The sequence below is a fragment of the Meles meles genome, chromosome 18, assembly GCF_922984935.1.
Source record: "Meles meles chromosome 18, mMelMel3.1 paternal haplotype, whole genome shotgun sequence".
Classification (NCBI taxonomy): Eukaryota; Metazoa; Chordata; class Mammalia; order Carnivora; family Mustelidae; genus Meles; species Meles meles.
Window position 1 is genome coordinate 62,565,268 of NC_060083.1, and position 22,401 is coordinate 62,587,668.

At 54.8% G+C, this 22,401-nt stretch overlaps 1 protein-coding gene across 2 annotated transcripts in view; it reads left to right on the forward strand.

The window, feature by feature from the left end:
• The window catches only part of RPTOR (regulatory associated protein of MTOR complex 1), a 307,922-nt gene that overhangs the window by 53,756 nt on the left and 231,765 nt on the right, over positions 1 to 22,401 (forward strand). For both annotated transcript variants that reach the window (XM_045984016.1, XM_045984017.1), the window contains exon 2: positions 13,872 to 13,974. In XM_045984016.1, coding sequence (XP_045839972.1) covers positions 13,872 to 13,974 — 103 coding nt within the window. The remainder of the gene's footprint in view (positions 1 to 13,871; positions 13,975 to 22,401) is intronic.

The window sequence follows — 22,401 nt, forward strand, 5'->3', positions numbered from 1 at the left end:
AGGGCGCAGTTACACGCAGTCTGGGCCTTGGAACAGTTTCCAGAACTTACCCTTCCGTGGGAACTAAAATACTTTCATTTACCTGGGAGCTGATTTGAAGCAATAGACACAGTTTTGCTTGGGATCTCGTGATCGGTTTTGTCTTCTTCAGCGAGGTGGCCTCCGGTCTGTTCGGAAGAGCCCTCGGACAGCTGGAACAGTCGAGGACTGGGACAGTGCAGAACGCCGCATCTCCCGCTCGGGTCCAGCTGCCGTGCACGGTGTGCCGTATTGGCTGCCTTCCTCCCGTTGCGCGTTCTTGAGTCACGTGAGAGCAAGTGGACACGGGATGACTCTTTCCTCCTGAACTCAGAGCACCGCGGAGCGCACGTCCTCCTGCCGCCCCGACCCGGAGCTCACTCTGAGGTGTCAGCAACGCCGCCTCGTCACCATCGGATGCCTCGCCCGTGTCCACATTTGTCCCGCTGTTTCATGACGTCTTTCACAGCTGTTTTTAAAGCCAAGTTCTACCAGTGGTTTATGGTAGATTTTTTTTTTTTTTTTTAACAAGTTGACTTTCCGAAGAAGGGGCCCAGGCTGGTTGTGCTGGTGCTGGAGAATGTCTCATGTTTAGGTTCTGCTGATTTTGCCTTCATGGTGTCGTCTGACTTGTTCCTCCGTCCCCTGCATCTCATGCGGACCTGCAGTCTCCTGGTGAGGCACGGTCATGTTCAGTTTCAGCCTTTCGGGCCAGCACGTCGGTGTGTCGGTGATGACTTCATACTGTGTTGGTGAATCCGCTTACAACTCCGTTCACAGTCCTCTCCTTTGTCTTTAAAAATAGGACGGGCTTTTTATATGAGTCTTAATTTTATGCTCATCACACTTAATTGATCGCCTAGTAGTGAAAATCTGGGTTGGAAATCTGGTTTGCTTTCCTTCCATTTGAGATCTCTGAAGTCATTCTGATTCCCGGCTTTCACTCTGTGACTAATTTTTTCTCTGAAGCCTGTATCTTATGATGATAGGAGTACTTTTCTTTGAACTTTTAATTTCAGCTGGTTTGAAAACCGTTGTCAAAGGTGTAAGGCCATAGAACTGTGATTGGGATTTTAAGGGTGAAATCATATATATTAGTACATGTGTGTAGTTATAAAAACAACCAAAAGCACCTGAAATGTCACAGCTCGGAGACGTCACAAGAGCTCCCCAGAGCCAGGGGTCCCCCATGTAGCCCCTTCATGTGGGTGAAGGACACCCCCTTGGCGTGGCACGCAGTCTGCTGGGCCATCCTCCCACCTCGCGCCCGTGACCAGCGCTGCCTCGCGCTGCTGGCTGGCCTGCGAGTTGTCTCTCTAGACTCAGGCTGGATGTCACTGCTCCTTGCAGAGCCGTCTTCATTCCTGTCAGGCAGAGTGAGCGCTAAGCCCTGCCCGTGTCATCCCACGAGCCTGTGACGCCCGCCGATGCCTCAGGTGTTTGAGGAAGGCCCCTACCTCTCATGCCTTCCTTTTTGTGCTTACGTTCAACATGCGACAGCATTTATCCACGGACATGTCCACGAAGAACAAACTGGATCCAGGAGATTCTCCGTGGTTTCCCGGTGGGAAGCACTATGGAAATGGCATTAAGATTGCAGCTGGGCCCCGCGTTCTGTGTCGATGACTGTGAAGATGACTTGTCTCTGTCCCCAGGGTTGGCTGTCGTAGGTGGATTTCCTGTTACAGGAGAAGAATATCGACTCTCTTCCTGGTATTTGCGGAGGGCCCCAGAGATACTGCCAGAGTAGTGGGGAGTCCTTGGTTGTCATCCAGCTTCTTTTATTTTTTTTTTTAAAGATTTTTATTTATTTATTTGACAGAGGGAGATCACAAGTAGATGGAGAGGCAGGCAGAGAGAGAGAGAGAGAGAGGGAAGCAGGCTCCCCGCTGAGCAGAGAGCCTGATGCGGGACTCGATCCCAGGACCCTGAGATCATGACCTGAGCCGAAGGCAGCGGCTTAACCCACTGAGCCACCCAGGCGCCCCAGCTTCTTTTCTTTTTAAGGACAGGCATTTCATTATTTATTTTTTATGATTTATGATTATTTATTATTTCATGATATGAAATAAGAAAGGACTGTTCTGATCATAGCTTCCTCACCTCATTCCTTTCTTACTCTCTACTACAGGACTCTTTTTGAAGACCTGTTTAACACGCTGTTGGGTATCTGTAGCACCCACACCTGAAGACCCACAGTGACCTCTTGCCATTTTTTCACACACCACAGGACTTCCAGTGACTATTCTCTACTCTGCTTGCCATATGGTTGTCATCTAGCTTCTGAAAGAGCAGACACGTCCTCTCTCTTTCCACGTTTATCCAGGACCTTCCTCGTGTGAGCAAGGGCCGGGAGCTTCAAAGGTGACCTGGTGAGGTGGACAGGCCCACAGTCCAGAACGGCCCACCCACGAATAGAGGCTCCCACAGCCCCGTGTGTCGGTCGGAGAGGCCTGGTGGGTCAGGGGCAGGGGCACAGAGAGGGGGCAGTGAGGTGGCCTCCCTGGGGGAAGGGACTGGCCTTCAGAGTTCAGAGGCCTTGCTGTGATTCGTGTTCGAAACATTCCCTGCAGGATATCATTCATTTTCGAAATTGGTTTTGCAAATCTTTTTAAAGGAAAAATAATCGATCTAAATATTGTCTTTCTGAGATTCCACTTGGATTTTTCTCTGAAATTACTCTATCAAGAGGAGAGTTTCTGCCACCAGCACTCACCTAGCTAGCTTACTTTCTGTCCTTGTCCCTCAAGTCAGAGGTTCTCTGGGGATTATTAATGGTTTTTATGGCCCTTTCAGGACTGATCCTTGTGCGTGGCTGTCAGAAGAGCCCACCCCGTTTGCACACCCGTGCTTTTAGGTGAGGTTTCGCTTTGTTCACACACATCACGGTGTGTTGCATGTTTTCACAACAGTTTCTGAGAGCGGAGCAGGTGGAGAATGTCGAAGACAAAACATTTTGGGCCGAGTTGCAGGGGTGTCGTGGAGAGGAGTGCGCAGCCCCTGGCGGGCTGTAGGAGACGCCTCACGCTCAGATCCTGACTCCTGCTTTGAAGCAGCGGGTGGAGAGGGGCCTCTGCTCGCGCGTGATTTTAAAGGTTTTTTATTTATTTATTTATTTATTTATTTGACACAGAGAGAGAGAGAGAGAGAGAGATCACAAGTAGAGAGGCAGGCAGAGAGAGAAGAGGAAGCAGGCTCCCTGCTGAGCAGAGAGCCCAACGTGGGGCTCGATCCCAGGACCCTGAGATCATGACCTGAGCCGAAGGCAGCGGCTTAACCCACTGAGCCACCCAGGTGCCCTCGCGCGTGATTTTAAATTCTGGGCTGTGGGCCTGGCCGTAGACCCGGGCTAGCTGTCAGCTGCCTTAGCAGCGCCCCGCGCCCGGCCCCCAGGCAGTTCCCGGTGCTGCCACCGCCCGCGCCCCCCCCCCCCCCCCCCCCCCCCCCCCGCCACGGCGGGACTTCCAGAGGAGTCGAAGTGTCGACGTTCATGAGTTCATGTTTATGTTCTCACGTGGCCCTGTCCTGTGTCACTCCTCACCTAGAGAAGTGCCCTGTGGGGGGAGTTCTGACATTATTTTAGGAAGATGAGGTTTGCTAAGCCTTTGTCCTTTTGTGGGTGGCAGGGAAAGCCACTGGCCGCCCGCTGCAGGCCCACTGCTCCCCCTCCCGCCCAGTCCTCCCTGCCTGCCCCGGCATGCACAGGCCGTGGCTCTCGTTCCTGTGGCCCTCCCGTGGGAACCTTCTGAGCCTCTCCTGCAGACCTGCCACAAGCACCAGCTGTAGACCCAAAGCGCCGTGAGGTCAAGGTGCTCCTTCGGCAGCTGCAGACTGTGTTCTCTTCGGGGCGTGGGGAGATTCTTGCTGGTGGCGGTTCCCTGATGGCCCAGCTCTGACCTTTCACTCCCTTCTTGTCTCCGTGACACATGGTCAGCTAGTCTGTGTGAGACGGGAGGTAAGGGTCCCACTCTTTGGGATAACGGCACCTTGGAAAATCCCAGGTGTGATGACCCTTGAGCAGGTGGTGATTACAACGTGCCCGTTTCCTGAGCTCCATCAATGGCTTTAGTTTCAGAATATCCTGTCCCCCAAAGAGCCCCAGAGCTCTTAGTTACAGCCGCCAGAGTCCATGCAAGGTGAGTCGAAAAGGAATTTGTTGAAGGCTCTCTGGGATGACTTAGAGCCAGACTCTGAAGTTACAAGACGCCAAGGGGGCTGAACAGCTGGGACATTGGGAAGCACCTTCTGGTGCCTTCCTCGTGGTGTCCCTGCCATGCGGCTCCCTGTGGAGGGTAGGCTGGCCCTGTTGGATCAGACAGGTGCGTCTGCCTGGAGGAGGGAGGCCACACGCCGGCCCCTTCGTTGTAAGAGTGACTCACAGTTGCTCAGTTTTCTCCCTTAGAAGGTAGTGCCCATAGCATAGGAAGTTGCCAAGATGTCCAGAAGGTGCTGAGCAGGTTACGAGGACCACAGGTAGCAGATGTCTGCTGTGTCCTTTCCCCGCGGGAGCCTCCAAACGGGAGCCTTCTCGGAGTGTCAGCGTGCGGACCTCTGACGGGCCTGTGCCTTTCACCGCTGCCTCATAGCTGCACACGCTGCCACCTGTTCTCTTTGGGGTAGAAGGTTCTTTCCTGTCCCTTTGCATTCTTGCCACGCCTCGTGCAGGCCTTCCTCTTTCACTGCGGCACCCCCTTCCTGCTGGCGGACTTCCCTTCCTTCCCCTGAGCCATGCTCTGCCCCACAGCGTTCACGAGGTGGGGACCCTCTCCGTGGGCCCGTGATCCGGGTGCACTGGGCCCTCCCCCTGGAGCTGCGGGACCTGTGAGAGCTGCTTGGTCAGCTCTGCCGGCCAGCCAGGACCCGGGACGGGAGCGGAAGGAAGGAGCCCCACTTCGCACCCTTGGACTTCGATGTTGCGAGTGCCGGTTATCAGGGCGGCCCAGGCCCCACGGGGCTGCGTCTCCAGCCTGCGTGGGAGCTCTGAGTCATGTTGTTTGCCGTGGGACTGTCTCTGTGAGCGCGTGTCTCGGGTACCAGACCGCTGGGTGAGCAAGAGTGGGGGAGGAGCCGGTCCCGAACAAACAGCTTCTCCCGCGGTGGTGCTGCCCGTCTTCACTTGCATCGGGAGTGGGAAAGCCGCGACCCAGGATCTCACCAGATGAAAGAAATCTCTAAGCAGCCTTGAAATCAGCTGTTTATTGAAGGAAAATCTCATTCCCGAAAGGAGTTTTCGCAGCAGGGTTTATGTTGTGCGCTAAACCGGGAAGGAGTGCAGGAGAGAGGGTGGGAACCCTTCGCTGTACGCGTGCTGCCACAGGGCCGGGTGTTTGCGATCACAGGGCCGTATTCCGTGAGGCTGGACGCTCGGGACAGAGCACCGGCTTGTCCCCGGGAGCGCGCCGCCGCCTGCATTGCGTTTCCTCTCACGATCCCAGCACGCTCGTTGCCTTGGATACTCGTCTAAGCTGCCGCCAGCCCGGCGAGCCGATTCTCTGCCTTCAGAATGTCATGGAAATCACACACACACACACATGCGCAGGCACGATGCACGAGAGAGATCCTTCACTGTTGTAATAGAATCAGTTGATGGCTTTGCCCTGCTTCTAGAAATGACTTGTTTACGGTGGAGAATTAGAAAATACACAAAAAGGCCAGGTACAAAGGGAAAACCAGGAATCGTCCACACTTTCCTCTCCTCAGAGAGCAAAACCACGTGTGACGTCCTGTTTTTTATTCTGCGTCTTTGCGTGTGCCTGTTTACGCACTTGGAATAATAACAATGTGGATGCCGTTTTGTGCCTTCCTCTTTCCACCCGACTTCTGTTTGGGTGCCTCTGTGCCGCTTAGCAGTCCTTAAAAATACATCTTTTTAACAGCTCTATTGAGATAGAATTCATATACTGTAAAGTTTACCTGTTTACCAGTGGAGGCCACTAACAGACGTGGGTGGCCTGAAAGTATATATTTTTTTAAGATTTATTTATTTTGGGGGGAGGGGCAGAGGGAGAGAGAATCCCAAGCAGACCCCCTGCCGAGCCTGGAGCCCAGTGTGGGGCTCGACCTCAGAACCCTGAGATCATGACCTGAGCCGAGACCCGGAGTTGCACGCCTCACCGACCGAGTCGGCCAGGCGCCCCGGAAAATGCATCTCCAAAGGCCCTGTCACGTTCCATCGTGGAGGAGATGGCATCATTTCGCGTCTGCCGTTGAGTTCTGCCCTGCAAGCCTGCCTGACCCGGGGCTCTAACAGCATTGAAGTTTAGCACATTTGGATTTTACGTTGTTGAATTATTTAGAGTTAATTTGTAAGCGACTGTATCTTCCTGTTCTCTGTGACAAAGTAGTTTTATTTTCACTTTTTAGGTAAGGAGACTGGTAATTACTTGGATTTTCTTTTTAAACTTTAACCCCATATGGTGTTATAAGAAAAGGCATCCCTCCCTCCGCCTACTGGGAGAAGGTGGCTTCTCAGAGGAGGGTGGGGTGTGTCCCTGACGGACGCCCGCACAGACGTCCGGGTTGGCCAAGGTGGCATCAGCGAGACGGCGGTTTCGGGAGGCATCACAGAACGATTCAGTGTAGAGCTCCTGCAAGAAGGGATTTCTCCAGTTTCTTTAAAGCAGTTACGGTCTCTGTAATAAACCTACTTTGTGTGCAACTCTTTAATTAGATTCTTAGGGACCGGAATTGCCCCAGGGCCTGGGACGTAGGAAGTGCGTGCGCACCCAGAGTCCCGGGTGGCTGGGGGCTGGGAGAGGTGAGAAAGGGCGCCGTGGCATGCAGGGTGGAGAGGAGGGCTGGGAACACGACTGTGATTTTCCACGTTGAAAAGTTACCTGTTGTCTCTTCCCTTTTCATTAGCCGCCTTACAGGAGTGAAGGCAGATTTTAAATGCAGGGAACTATAGAGAAAATTTAGCCTCAAAAAAGAGAGCTGAAACCTAAATGAGGCTTCTGGCTGAAGGTAGGGGACGGACTCATAAATTCAGGAGCCTCGCTGGCTCGCTGGCTCCGGCTCCGCGGAAATGAACAAAGGAATATGCAGATGGGGGATCGCCAGGTTCCTGCGGTGGCTGCTGTCGAGATCTGTGCCAGGCTGCAGGGCTGGGTGGAGGATATTCCATTTGAAGTGCTCCTGGCGAGGTTTACTGTTCACGTCTCTCTAGCAGTCTTTGGGAGGGGAGTAAGGAGGCAAACCTGTTTTTCCTTTTTCTCAACTTGACACCCCCCCCACCCCATCCCCGCCCCATGGTGTATCTGCTCTGTTTGCTGTATGTTCTAGTTTCTGACTTCCTTTATAAATTATGCATTTGTGTAGCTTCCACTCTGCTCAAAGTTTTTGCTTGATGCTCTGAATCTTAACGAGCACTGCTGGGAATTGGGTGGCTTTGCCTCAGACAGGCAGGGGGTAGTGGATGATGGGGCAGCCCCCAGCCTTGCTTCCTGTTTCTTTCCCATTACACCTGCTCGTGAGTCAGGTTCACCGTGTGGGGAGCAGAAGGCAGTGACGGGCCGCTTTGACACACTCCTCATCCTGCATGCAGCTCGCGTGTCATGTGTGTAGGCTTCGAATTTGTTGTATTTAGGGTTGACTCTGCTGCTTGATGAGCTGTATCTTTTAAAATACATGTGGTCGGGCGCCTGGTGGCTTAGTGGGTTAAGTGATGGCCTTTGGCTCAGGGCATGATCCTGGAGTCCCGGGATTGAGTCCCGCATCGGGCTCCCTGCCTGCTTCTCCCTCTGACCCTCCTTCTTCTCATGCTCTCTCTCATGCTCTCTCTCAGATAAATAAATAAAATCTTAAAAATAAAATATACGTGGTTTATCAGATCAGTCAAGTAGGAGAAAACAAAGGAATCCCTGTGATTCCGTTTTGAACTCTTTGAATGGTGGCAGGTGAATGTATTTTTAATCAGTGAGGTGCCACGTGCTTGGGGACAGGTCGGGTTGGCGGTCGGTCTGCGGTTCTGAACTCAGAGAGCTCTGAACACTGGCAAGGTGTTCCCCTCTTGTCTTGTGAGAGTTGCATGCGACCTGGTTAACAGTCTGTCCTGCGGGGAATGGGTATCTGTGCATTTCTCTGTGGAGAGTTTAGTGGTTTTGAATATGGAATGTATGCATTTCCTTTTGGGAGTCTTCTATGAGATTTGAGTCATGTACCATATTATCCTTTTGTAAATTTGAAAAACTTTGAATTTTAAAACAGACCCGGTGCCGGAGGACTGTATGACCGGGCGCTGGCCAGGCTTTTCAGGAGGGCCGGCCCCTGCTCCCGGTCTCTCCCACCTCCCAGCCAAGGTACGGTGGAGCCCAGAATCGTAGGGCGGCTTGTTCCGTGCCTGTAGGGCTGCTTGTGGTATGGCTGGAGGGCCCAAGCCTGGACTAGAACACGAGGATTGGAGAAGCCCGCCAGGCCCTGAGAGGTCGTCTGTACCTGCCTCTCGCTTCCAGGGTTAGGCTCTAGTTCAGGAGCGATCGGAACTAACGACATGACGAAGGTCACATTTTCCATGACCACTTAATTTTTATAGCTTCTTGAGATGAAACTCTTTCAAGTTCAGAATTAACCTCGAGGGACATAACTGTCATCTTCAATTACATTGCACTGAAGAAGAAATGTTTTAAAGTCCAAAATGGTTATTTTATATACCATTATGCAGTTTTCGGTACATTAAATTTCATGGCCCTTACGTTCTCTTAATGCTATGACTGTATTATTAAAAAACATTAATCTGGAACTTTTGGAATGAGAAATGAAAATAAAACACCAAAAAGGCACTTTAGAGTCTAGCTAAGAATTTTAAACATTACCGTGTTTGGGATCAGGCCAACACTACTGAGATTTGCAGGGGGCACAAGACGTGTTCAATTGGCTTAAGGATAGTGTTTCCTGCTGGTGGAATTAAATCGGTTCTGCCAGATATGTTCTTCTAATCCGTGTGTCCGAATATTCTTGATCTCTTTTGTTTCCTTAAAAAGTCATCACTTAGGAAGTAGGGTCAGGTGTGTGTTGTATGAGCAAGGACAAGTCCAATTCTCTCCTTCCGTGTCTTCCCCAGTGGAGGGGAGCGGATTTCACAGTCTGAGGGCCATGTTGTCCCGTTGCTCACCTGCAGAGTGGCTGCAGGTACGTCTAGTCACTAACGAAGACTGTGCTTGGTGACTGGCCTGGGGGCATGGGGCCCTTTAGCATCTCGTGGGATGGAAGGGTGATCATTGGGCTTCCATTAATATTTCTGTCTAAGCCCTTAGAGACTTTCTGACATAATAATTTTGTAATTAGATCAGAAATGATTTGACCGAGAATTGTTGTTTAAGCTTTAGGAAGTGCATTTGTAGCGGCTGGAGGAAGGGGATGTGTCTGGAGCCTCGGCTGAGGAGGAAGATGGTGGGACCGTGCCCGGGGCGGGCGGGCGCCGTGCCTGGGACTGGCGGGCGCGGTGCGGATGCCCTACTCGTCCTGCGCCACCTCCCCGACCCCAGGGAGGTTTCGAGGAGAAAGCAGCTTCGCCAAAAAGCAGGTGGAGACATGAGCACCGGGCTCCGGGCCCTTTAGGAAAGGACTACAGTGGCCGGAGGGCTCAGGTCTCTCGGCCCTCTGCCCGTTGGGGGTGAGTGTAGCTAGAGGCGGTTGCTCAGAAATGGTCAGAGGTGACCTAGCCCTGGGCCTGCCCTGAATCCCTGAGGCACAAGTGGGGGGAGCGTGGGGGCTCACTGAGCACGCATTCCCCGAAGCGGGGTGCCCCCTTCCTTCCCAGGGGCCAGGGCTGGCTGGGGCGGCTGCCAGGCCCGCTACTCGGAGGCGCCGACCTGGACCTGAGGCCCCGTGGGGTTGGCGTCCCATCACGTAGCTGCGTGTCGCTCCCTTGGCTGGGCCCAGTGGAGGACCCTGGCAGTTCCGGAGCCTGATCCCCTCGCAGATGGAGGACCCAGTAAGACTACGGACAGCCGCTAAGCTCCGGTGGGGCAGACTATGTTTTTGGAAATGAGACCTGACCTGTAGAGGTGGATGTTTTCTCGGAGCGGGCATCCCTTCCAGCAGGCCCAGGGGTGACGGAGCGAAGCGGCTTGGAGCTCGCTGCGGGGCAAGGGTGACCGCCTCCCGACACTCCCTGGTTCCAGAGCGCAGGACAGACCCCTCACTTGAAAGACGTCGCGGGGCAGCTGTCAGTATGACTCACCACGGCTGTAGGAAGGCCACAGAGAGGTTTCCGCGGGGCTCCCGGTTTGGAGCAGCTTCTGCTCAAAGGCCCAGTTTGCCGTTAAGACGGCAGGTCAGCGGTGCGGGACCATCGATACTGATCACTGAAATATTGGAAAATGACGAAGAAAAGCAGTAGCCATTGCTGTTCTCTGATTGATTTTCTGCCCTTTCTCCTGACCGTGAAGGACCATTTGTGTTTTATGGTTCATAACGAGAAGATTCTGGCCCGTGTCCACAGTGTCTTCCTTTCGGCCGCCTCTGGCAGCAGGCGTGCGGCTCCTTTAGAAAGCGACTTATCACTAAGAAATGCGTATGTTTTAAGACTGAATGCTCTCCCCCCACACACTTGAAATTCTGTTTTGAACATCTTTTCTTTTCTTTTCTTGATGCGATCAAGATTATGCCGGTTCCCTGCTCTCCGAAAACCGTGCGCTCCCATGAAACCTCTCCTGAGCCGAAATGGCAGAAAGCACAGGAACATTCATTCACGTGGGAGAGCATTTTTGAGCATCCCTACACCCCAGAAATGGCCTCTCGGGCTCTCCTGAGACCTTAGGGACACGTCTTGCTAATGCACACAGTAACGGAGGTGAAACCCCGATGCTCTCAGACGCGGCCCAGAGCCCATCTCGGGACGCGAGATGCCGTGCGTGGCCCCCGGGGCAGGTGCACTGCCTCCGCGGCCGCCGGCTGCACAGCCAGCTCCACTCGCCTTTCCGCTTCTTGCCTTTTGCCTTGTCTCGTAAAAGCAAAAACCCCCTTTGGATTTCGGTTGTCGGGAACAGGTGCGTCAGTACTCGCACTCGGAGGTCTTTCGTCGGTGAAAGGCGCCAGCACGAGCTTTGGGAAGGTGGTGATATGTGTGTCTCCTGTCCCCGCCGCATTCTCCGTGAAGACACACTCATGACGTCTCATTAAAACCAGGGCGAAGCTCACCGTTGCCATGTTCTGTAGGTGTTGGCAACCGTATTCTGGAAGTGGTGGGCAGCGCCCACACCTGAAGCAGGTAGAGAGGCACGAGCCGTTGGAAGGGACGAGGCCGACTCATGATTCGTAGCGGTTTCTTTGTCAGCTTACGGGCCCTGTGGAGGGTCACCAAGAAGTAATTACATTTAATGAGGAATTTAATAAGGTGACCAACGGAGGCGTTAGCGCGTATCCCGAGAAACCACGATGGGGAAAACACACGTCTAGAAGCCCACTTGCCCCAAACGTCTGCGACGTGTCCAGGGATAACCCTGAAAGACATGAGCGGGACTTCTTGGTGAAGAAAACTAAGAAAACGGTACTGACAAAAGCAGATTTGAATAAATGGAGAAACACACTGTGTTCCTGTATAGAAATATCGAATATTAGGAGGTTGTCACTTCTTGCCAAAATTAATTTATATGTTTAGTACGATTTTTTTAGGTGTTTTTGAATCAATTTTTGTTCACTTAACATTATAAGAATTTAAGTGTCATTCTGTTAAGAGAATATAGTGGCATGCTTGAACATTCCCTTATCTGCTTAAAATTTAGGTCATTTCTACTTGTTCTTCGTGTAAGAAATGCTGTGAAGAAAATCTTTACACACAGACTTCCCCTTTAATATATTTTTTGGTATTTTTGTCTGACAGATTCTCACAGGTGGAATTCTCGGATCAGAGAAGACAATTTAAGATGCTCAGTGTTACCAATATGCAGTTTAATGCAACTTTAGTCAAAGTCTCTGTGGGATTAAAAAATTGAATAACTAACTGATTAATTTGGGAAGAAAAGGGATGAATATAAACACAGCTAAGTAAAACTTTAAGAAAGATTGTGAGAAAGGAAACCTTCCCTCCCAAGCCTTGTGGAGTGTTGTAAAGAGAACTGAAATCAGTGTGGTGCCAGTACAAGGATGGGACGGCGGGACACATGCGGTTCGCCCGAAGTAGAGTTCGTTTTATCTGGGAATTTATATATGCCACAGGCGTCCTACAAACCTGGGAGTTTGGGGATTATTTTACAGGGGATTGGTGTGACTGGCTGGTGTTTTCAGACACTGTTCCTCCTGTGTGTCATATAGCACAGCAACATCTACATGGCTTGAAGGGTTAAACGTAAAATACGTTAAAACACCCAAGAAATCCACGTTCACCCTCGCTGAGCGGGACGTCCCGGGCCCCGGGCATGTGCTGGGTGTTGGCGTCCATGGGGGTCAGCTCTGGTCTCGGGAGCCCAGGTCCAAGGACCCTGCCAGCAGGAGAGCACGGTGCTGGGTGGCACGGCCCCCACTGGGCTATGGGGACAAGCGTCCTGGAGACATGGCTGTCTGCACAGAGACTGCAGGGAGAGTCTGGGTTGCTGGAGTGGGAGGGCAGGCTTCCAGGTCACACCCCGGCTCATGCCAAGTGGGCAGAGGACGTGGAGCCACTGAGGGTGGGGCCGTGGCAGGAGGGCGGCGTGCTCAGCAGGAATTGGGTTCTCAAGATCTGGGTGCACTGAGCAGTTCAGATGGGGGTGTTGAAGGTTTGGGACGGACAGAGCAGGGCAGAGAGCAGGTGCGTGTGAAGGCATGTGCCTGCTGTATCGTGGAGCCTGCCCTGGGGACGGGGCGGCCGGGGAAGCTGCTGCAGCCCAGAGCTGGCGTGGACTTGGCTGTGGCTGGGAGCAAAGATAGCGAAGGGGACAGGCCCAGGAGGCAGTTAAGAGGCTGGACGAAGCAGGCAGGGTGGGGAGTGAGGGGTGGTCTCTGCTCTTCAAGAACAGGGATCAGGGTGGGGGTCAGGGCTGGTAACCAGCTTGGAGCCCTTGCACCAAGTGACACCCCCTACCACCCTCTGCTGGGATTTATGGATGTATCCTCACCACTGAAAATAGTGATGAGCACCTAGTAGGTGCTCAGTAGACGTTTGAAGGACGAGCTGCAGGTTTCTGGCTTGAGCAGCTGGGGCAGGAGGGCTGACATTCTGCATGCTGGGCCGAGGGCGAAGGAGCAGGTCAGATCTTCAGGAAGCTGCGTCAGATGATAGACCAAGGCTTGGTACGTCCAGAGGTAGGAAATGAATTGGATGGCAAATGCCAGACTAGGGCAATATTCTCAACAAATAATGTGGATGGAGCCGCTCATATGTAAAGAGTACACGAAGTCAATTGGGAATAGTCAGTAGTGCCAGTGCAGTGGTGTAGACACGAGTAGGAAATCCACAAAACAGAAAGTCACAAATCGTGACCACACATTGGGAGAAGTTCCAGTGTTACTAATACCGAAAGAATGCTAAGAGATGAGTATGAGAATTTCTCTCTCCCCAAATCAGAATGACTTAAATAATGAGAGTAGTGTAACCTGGTCAGAGTGTAAGTTTGTGCAAAGTTTTTGCAAAGGACTTTGGCAGAATGTAGCAACTGCTTTCCTGTTTTTCAGTGAAGGAATTCTGTTTCTGGACATGTACTGTAAGGGAGCCTGCGGAGGCCTCTCCCGCTGTGGACCTCTTCCCGCCTGCCCTCGTTGCTCCGAAACCCCTCTAGGAAGGAAGCTACTCGGGCAGGACCTCGGGGGTGGCCGGGGACAGCTGCAGAGGCCCGTGATGGGGGCAGGGCTTCATATGTTCTAGGAGCATCTCTGAGCTGGAAGGGTATGTCAGTGGGATGCATATTGAAATAACTTTGTTTCTGTTGTATTTCCAGATGAAGACGGTCAGTGTGGCCTTGGTTTTATGCCTGAATGTCGGCGTGGACCCTCCCGATGTGGTGAAGACCACCCCCTGTGCACGTTTGGAGTGCTGGATCGGTAGGTGTGGCTCCTTCCTCCTCCGCGGGCTGGGGCGAGGGCCCCTGTGGGCTCTGGGCTGGGGGGGGCTTGCCCGAAACCCCCCCGTCCCCCCGTCCCCTGCTAATTGAGCGCACTGCTGGCCAGCCCTGGTTTTCGTGAATCAGAGAGTTTCATTTCTTTTTGAACTTTTAGAACCTTTAAGGTATGAGTTGTCCTGTACGAAGTGCTTCAGGGAAAATTAGGAAGTAATGATTATTGGATTATAGCATTTTCTCCTTTAAATTTGCACGTGGTAGAAGCTTTGTATACTTTTTTTAAAAACGGAGAGGCTGTTTCGTGTGTGCACTGCAAGGAGACCTGGTTCTCCCCGAGGAAGGCCTGCCCAGTGCTTCCCAGCTTGGTGTCGCGGGAGGGATGAACATTCGGCTGTCACCATTCAGCAGGATGTTTCTTAGTCTGCTGGAAGTTTTTTCATCAAGAATCAATGCCGAGGGACACCTGGGTGGCTCAGTGGGTTAAGCGGCTGCCTTCGGCTCAGGTTATGATCCGCAGGTCCTGGGATTGAGCCCCGCATCGGGCTCCCTGCTCAGCGGGGGGCCTGCTTCTCCTTCCCCCTCTGCCTGCCGTGCTGCCTACTTGTGCTCTCTCTCTATCTCTCTCGGATAAATAAATAAAACCTTAAAAAAAAAAAGGAAGGCCGATTCTTACGAAGTGCTTTCTCAACACCTCTGACATATCACCGGGCTTTCCCGTCTAGTGTTGATGACAAACGAGATCTCGTTTGTGAATGACGCTCATGGAGTCTTGGGTGTTAAGCCAACCTTGAATGCCTGGCGTTATCTTTTTAATATATTGCTGGATTCGATGGCTAATAATTTGTTAAGGAATACTTCCAACTGTGTTTATGAGTGGTATTGGTTTGTGGTTTTCTTTTCTTGCAATGTGTTTGTTCGGTTTCTAAGCAGGACAATGATGCCCTCATTTAAATGCGTTGAGAAGTAGTCCCGTTGTTTGTTTCACGGAAGAGTTTGTAGTGAATTGGGTATTATTTTCTCTCTAAACTTCGGCGCAATTTAACAGTGAAGTGTGGGGTTTTTACTGTTTCTTTTGTGGATCGTTTAGTTCTTGGTGGGACTGGGGACAACAGCACCCTCGCCCCTCCAGCTTTCTCCATCCCTCAGCAAAAGCAGAAATTCCCTTCATCTGCTTTAAAAAACAAAAATTGCAAAGGACATTATTTCCTCTGCTATGTGAAGGCCAGCCCTGTGGGACTTGGATTTAAGGAAAAGACCTCCATTAGAGCCTGTTTTTGCTCACTGGAAGAACCCCCAGAGGGTTTTGCTGGCAGGAAGTGGCGATTGGCTTACTAGAGGTGTGGGAGGAACACTCTATTTTGGATGGGACGGGGTTGAGGGGGCGCGGAAGCCTATATTCTAGTCTGAATTGGAAACGGTATTGTTTTTCTCACTTTGCTTGCCAGTCTCACTGTCTCTGGGGTTTTAGGGTGACCGTCTCTGTCTCACAGCCTCCCCACCTGCAGCCCAGGCCTCTTGTCCCCCACACGCAGTGACAGAGAGCTGCTCCCGTGGCTGATTTCCCCAGAGACCTTCTTGGCTTTCTGCCACATCCCGGTGTCTATGCCGGTGAAATTGACTTCTTATTAGCCGCCACTGACTGTTTCCGCTTCATTTACCCCTTGTGAAAGCTGGATTTTACTACTTGTGTCCTGTTTTCTCCCTCTTGAAGTACTCTTACCTTCGGTTTCTAGAACAATGCTCCTCAACCCGGATCCCAGGGTGTGCTCCCAGAGATGCGTGAATCCTCTGGGATCCTGTGGGTCGAGGTGTCTGGAGATGGAGTGTACCTTCCCGGTGAGGACCCTCGGCTTCCATGCGATTCTCTGGGCTTTTGCTCTCTGCTCCCCTCCAGGAAATCAAAAGAGCCCTCCCTCGTATCTCCCAGTGTCTTCGATGGGTGTTTATGGGACAATGCTCATGAAAATGAAAGGAATTGCTTATTTCCTCCTTGCCTTGAAAAGTCCAGGAAATGAATAAATTAAAAAAAAATTTTTTTTTAATTTGACAGAGATCACAACAAGGCAGAGAGGCAGGCAGAGAGAGAGGGAGGAAGCAGGGTCCCTGTGGAGCGGAGGTGAATAGATTTTTTCTACCATGTTTTTAAAATTACTCTGCCAATTAGCAGTGTAATCTACTCTGTACTAATTGCAGTGGATTTTGAATTCAAAAGGACGTACACCTTTTCTAAGTTCAGAAATTCGCGTTTGCCCTCTATTTCGAAAGTGAATGGTGCTGGCCCTTCTGACCGTGGTCTTGACGGTGTGGGATAGGAGAAGGAAGACTCCTGGACGCTGGATTCGGCACATTTGCGGTGGTGTCTAGCAGTACAGATTTTAGTTTTTATTTTGAAAAAAAACAAAAAAACCCCAAAAAAACCAATCCCAAACTCGCCAGCACAGAGCTAAGGAGCTTTTTCCCTGTTCCGTACGTGCGTCAGCTCCTGCAGTGGCCGTCCACCCCTGTGAGTTACTGTGATTTCCGCAACCGTCACCCCAGCGTGGCCGTCACCACCAGGGGGCACCGGGGCGCCTTCAGGTGTGTCCCTGGTCCCAGGATGCTGTTTGTGGCACAGGGACCTGGCTCAGCGCCACGCGATGCCCTGGGTTTAGTCCCTCCAAACCAGACCAGGTTGTCGGTCTTTCCTTGACGCCCATGACCGTGACACCCAGAGGATCACAGGCTGGGTCTGGCGGAGTGCCCTGTTGTTCCTTTTGTTTCCTGAGGAGTAGCGGAGTGTCACAGGAGAGCTCTGCCTTCCTCCATGGCCTGTGTCGGGTGGCACACAGGACGTTTGTCCTGCTACTGGTGATGCAGCTGACTTGCTTACCACTCGATGAAGCGGTGCTGCTGGAACCCTGCTCTGCGCGCCCCCCTCCCCCTTTGCAAGTCAGACTGGTTTGGAGAAGAGGGCGCAGCTGTGTGGGTGTCCTTGCCTGACGTTGAGCGCGTTCGGCGCGAACTCATGGTTTCCTTTTTCACTCGGTGGGTTATAGTCTGCTGTGCCGTTGCTCGTCACGATGTGCCCAGTTGCCAGGCAGCCCTGTCTCCACTGGCTCGTGTGGCCCTTGTCTCGTGCTGTCGAGTAGTCCTGACTTCCGGCTGCTGCTTTCCGCCCCGTCCGGGCACAGAGCACGCTTCCCAGGAGCCCAGTTCCATATTTAGAAACTGGGATCTGGGTGCTGGTGTCCTCGTGGGAACCAGTGCCTCGTTGCTCCCTCTCTCCCTGATGCGTGTGTGTGCACCCACGTTCACGTCTGTATTTCTGTACTGTGGGTGCAGGTTAAGAACCGTCTCCTTTCCAGCCCGGCAGGACTTTTCCGTGTTTGTATCTCCCTCCTCTGACAGTCTTGATATGGTTTCTCGTGTGAGGCGGCTTCTCCCTGCTGTCTGCACCCCCGTCAGACTCTGGTATCCTGCCGGTCCCCCGCTGGTGTCTGTCCTCCTCCCTGCCAGGTCCCCAGGCCCTCCACGGAGATGCTGCTTCCCAGCTCGTGGATGGGCTCCGAGCCCATCATCCCCGAGCGGCTGCCCGCCCGGCCGCGGCCCCGTGCTCCGGGCTCCCGTAGCAGAGGGGTGACATTTTGAACAAGTGCTGTAGGTTTCGGGCGTGATGAGAGCAGCCGCCGGGCCCGAGAGCTGGGGCCCAGCTGCGGAGATGGTGGGGTTGCATTTAGCAGGGCCGGCGCTTCCGGGTGTTGGGAGCGGAGCTGTTTCCAGCGTCCAGGGGACAGCTAGAAAGGGGACAGCGTCCAGGGGACAGCTAGAGGCGGAAGTGGTCGGGGAAGGGGCCTGGGGAGGTCGCCGGCCCACAACCAGCAGTGCCCAGAGGAAGAGCAGCAGAGCCAGGGCCCTGAGTGTGGGGGGCGAGAGGTGCTGGACCAGGGCTTCAGGCGGTGAAGGCCGTGGAACGGCTCGGCTGGCGCGGTGAGGCCACCTGGGCCCAAGGATGGGTTAGTTCTGCCTTTTTCAGGATGTGAACGTCCAGGTGTGTCATGGCTGGGGAAGGGGTCGCAAGGGAGACCCCCTGCAGGGGCCGAGGCAGCTGTGTCGCGTCAAGGGCGCTCCTGCTGTGAAGGCAGCCGTCCCCACGCGCTGGTCCCTCTCTGGCTTTGTGCCGTCAGACGGAGTCCGAAGGGTTTGCGTCCGTCGGGACCCTCACCTCCCTCCTCTCAGCTGTTCAGCAGGTCCTTGTCCGGCAGCGGCGTGGCGACGGCACCCACCTCTCGGCTGGGGACAGCGGTCACAGGCAGGGCGACGTGGCTCGGTGCCGACCCCCGGCCGTTTGGGAACCGCTTTGCTTCCTGCGGCCGCTTCGCTTCCGCCCCCGTGCGCTGGCTCAGGAGCGAGGGGGTCCGCGTCCTGCGTCCGTGCTGCCCTGCGCCGGCCCGGGGGCGTCTGCTCCGTGGCCCGAGGGCTGTAGCGGACATCTGAGAGCAGAGTGCTGGGCGCTCCTGTCTTAAGCAGACGGTCCCTGTGTCAGGTGACCGCGGAGTCGCCCGCGCTTCCCTGCAGGCCTGTGTGTGTGGGGGCGTCTCTGTGCCGGGGTCGGGGGTTTGCGGGATGACGGCTCTCTGCCCGCAGATGCACACACATCAAAGCACCAGAGACGGTCTGTGCTAGCGGAAGCTGCTCTGAGCTCAGGGCCGTGGTGTGGGTAGCTTGACAAGGGGGCCAGGGGCCGACTCGCCTTCCAGTCTGTTCTGGTGGCCCCAGGTGCGCACGGCCAGCACACACAGGGGAGACTCCGAGCCCGGGCCTGGCCGAGTTCGGGAAGTGGCCCCTTAGGTGTTCCGATGGTGACAGCAGCCGCTGCTGGGACGCACAAGGAGCCGGTTTGCCGCGCCGCTGCCAAGTGCATGGGCTCCCCGGCGGCCTCCCCCGCCGCCCCCTGGCGCAGGGCAGGCTCGGGCGTCCGGAGCCCCGCACGGCTGGCGGTCGACACCTCTTTCCCCACACCGGCCCCTCCACTCTGCCCGATAATAAGATGCTGTTTTATTTCATGGAAGCGACTCTCAGCTGTTGTCAGAGAAGCAGGGAGAGGCTGTTCTGTTTTACGGCCCGGCAGTAGATGCTGCAGCGTGATCCTAAAAAGCCTCGTGCTGAGGAACAGCGCGTACCCGTACCTCTTGGAGACATATCTGTTTGGAAGCGGGTGCGGGTGAGCTGCCTGCGAGCGGGGGCGACTCATGTAGCTCAGAGGGTGTTCATGTGCTCCGTGACGGGAGCGTGTGTCATCAGAGGTGAGAGGGCTGGAGGTGGGCAGGTGCTGGGAAATTCTGGAATCCTAAGGAAAGATTTGGGAGGCATCTGGCTGCATTTTCCCCTTTGTCCTCAGAGGAAAGCCTTTTCTGCCCCCCCCACCCCAATACACGGGGGCACCGAGGGACGCGGTGCAGAGCCACAGAGGCGTGACCGTCCTTGCACGTCCTCGGGTTGCCGGAGCCCTGCCCCGGGCCTCGTCCTCCGATCGTTGCAGCAAACTTGGGGCGGCGTCCCCACAGGTCGGCCACAGGTGTTCGCAGGGGACCTTCCGCGCAGGCACAGAAGGAAGCAGGCGCCGCTCGTTGTTTGCAAGAGCCTGACCGACAGGGCCGGGGCGCGGGGCTGGCGCCACCCTGGGCAGCCCGGGAGCTCAGAAAATGCTGCGGGTGGACGGTTCACGACAGGTCGGGTGGAGAGAGGGGCTTTGCAGGGGAGGCGAGGGCCAAGACCTCGAGGAGGAGAAGGGCCCCGGCTGTGGGGGTGGGGCTCTGGCAGCACAGGCACAGCCCCCCAGCGTCGGCGTCGGGGCACCCGCTGCCGCGCACCTACTGCCGCGGCCTGGTGCCCGCCGGGCCTGACGTGGAGACCCTGTTTTCTCGGTCCGGTCAGGCCGGGGGCATCTCTGAGTCCCCCGGAGGAGGCGTGTGGAACGGCTGGGGGCCTCCCCCCGGATGCAGAGAGCCTTGTGTGAGCCGCGGGGCCTGTACCTTCCAGCCGGCATCCCAGCCGTCCCCTCCGTGGCAGATCCTCCTGGCTCCTGGTGCTGGTGCGGAGATAGACGACGCAGGAACCCCATCTATTTTCTGGCTGTGCAGCCGGTAGCCGGGGGGAGGCCCCTGTCCTGGCACCCACAGGCACCGGGAGGGCCACATCCGGCCACGAGCCAGAACCTCACTGCCGGGGCTCCCTGCTCCGCCCTGCCTCAGCCGGGGGAAGTGCCTCCCTCTCCGTGCCCTCCTAATGGTAAAATCCGTGTGGGCGTTATGGCTGATACGGTTCAGAGCCACAACAAACCACTTCTGATTTCAAAGTGGGCCTTTGCCATGATAATTTTCTCCATCGAAATTAGCTGCTCAAGGTTGCACAGCTAATTAGGGGCAGAGTCCTTGAACGCCAGACGGAGAGATCCGTACTTGATGCAGGACGCAGTGCGAACGCGGTCAGCAAGTCCGCTAGCGCACGTACGAGCGGCAAAGTGTGCCCGCGTGCTCGAGCAGTGAGCGCCGCAGGCTTTTAAGTTTCATTGTCTTAAAGATTTTATTTACTTGAGAGACAGAGAGAGAAAGAGCACGAGCGGGGGAAGGCCAGAGGCAGAGACAAACAGACTCTCGGAGGAGCCAGGAGCCCGGCACAGAGCTGCATCCCAGATCATGACCTGAGCCGACGTCCGACGCTTCGCTGGCCGAACCACGCAGGTGCCCTTAGTTTTGAAGGATGGCGGACGTGTGGGAAGGTGTGCAGATCCCGGTGCGGAGGTGGACAGCTTTTCCCAGGCTGACCCATTACCGGTCGAGCAACAGTCTCAGCGGCGGCCCCCAAGTCCAGCCCCGTCTCTCGGCCCCTCCCAGCCAGCCCTGCCCCTGGCCTGCGCCCCAACAACACGAGTCAGTCGTGCTTACTTTCACATTCTCCGGGTGGCAGCTCACTGCAGGCTTTTCCGGGGAGGCGTGACATCACAGAGGAATTGTTTCACAAGGGCTCACCTGTGCTCATCTTCCGTGAGTAGAGGCGACACCAGGTCGGCAGAGCCCTGCTTGCTGGGCTTCTGCCCTTCTCAGAATCTTCCAGAACCTTAGCCAGGAGGAGGGAGAGTCTCCGTGCCGGCACCAGGTGCGGCGGTAGGGACCAGCACGTCAGTAGTTAGTGGTGTGCACCGGCTCTTCTGAAGAGAGAGAGGAGAGAACGGGGAGACTTTTCAGGTTGGCTGACTGCCAGCATCATGGCCAACCTCTGTGACCTTGACCGAGTCATCTGACCACTTAGAACTTTAGCTTCTCTCTTGTGCCGTGGGGGTGGGCTGGCTGCAGTTCCTGTCAGCCTGAAGTTCTGTGCACCGTGAGACCCAGGGGGCTTAGGCGGAAAAGCTGGCCGGAAGATCGCTGCAAAGCTCAGATTTTACACGAACGCCATTCGTTCCCCACCTGCCAGCCACTTCATTCACTCCGTAGAAGCCCCCGAGGGTGTCAGAGGAGAAGTGTCTGTTGGGACAGTGCTGCAGCTCAGAGCCGACCCTCATCAGACGGACTGGGCCGGGCCATCAGCACCGGGAACTTGGCCTCGTCGATTTCTCTACCTGGCTGACGCACCGTCTCCCTGTCTGCCTTGTCCTGGTTCTTTCCCCTTCCTGATCCCTCTCGTCCCCTGCCCCACTCTCCGTGGTACCCTTGCAGGAACCCATGTGGTTAATTGGCCACAGGGGTTCCCAGTAACGGGCTGATCCCCGCTTAATGAGTGGCCAGTGACTGCGCCGGCCCCTCCCTGGGAAGGCAGGGATTTTCATCCAGATTGGGGAGGGGGTAGGGGTGCTGCTCTCAGGCGCCCGTGACTAGTGAGGGGCCACTGCCCTGGTGGCAGGAGCCCTCCAGCTCTGGCAGATACTCGACATGCCCTCCTTGGGCACGTGGGAGAAGACGGTGTGGGGCTGGAGGGCCTGGGCTTTCCAAGCAGAGAAGTCCAAGGAGAGGGCTGGCTCTGGTCCTTTCCCCCCGACTTGGGGACCGAGGGCAAACCCAGGAGCTGCTGCTGATCACTGTGGTTCCTGGACAGGCCTTTTATCTTTTTACAGAGGAAACCATTTCCTGTCCCTTAAGCGAACCTTCACAGCCATAGCACTGGCCACGCGGATGCCGCACGCAAGTGTGGACAGACGCACACGAGCTCCGTCTGCTCTCCGGGGCTCACGCACGAGGCGCGGCTGCTAGGAATGGTTGCTTGTTCGTTGATGCTGTTTCCTGCTTCCCTTTGCTTTGCTTATGCTCTGCGGTGGCCCTGAATTCATTTTCCAGATTCTGATTTATTCGTCTCTCTGGGCCATCTTGTGATTTCGGTTACCACAGGGTCGATTGAGGTCATTTTAATTCTTTTGAGACCTTAGCGTGGGGTTCCT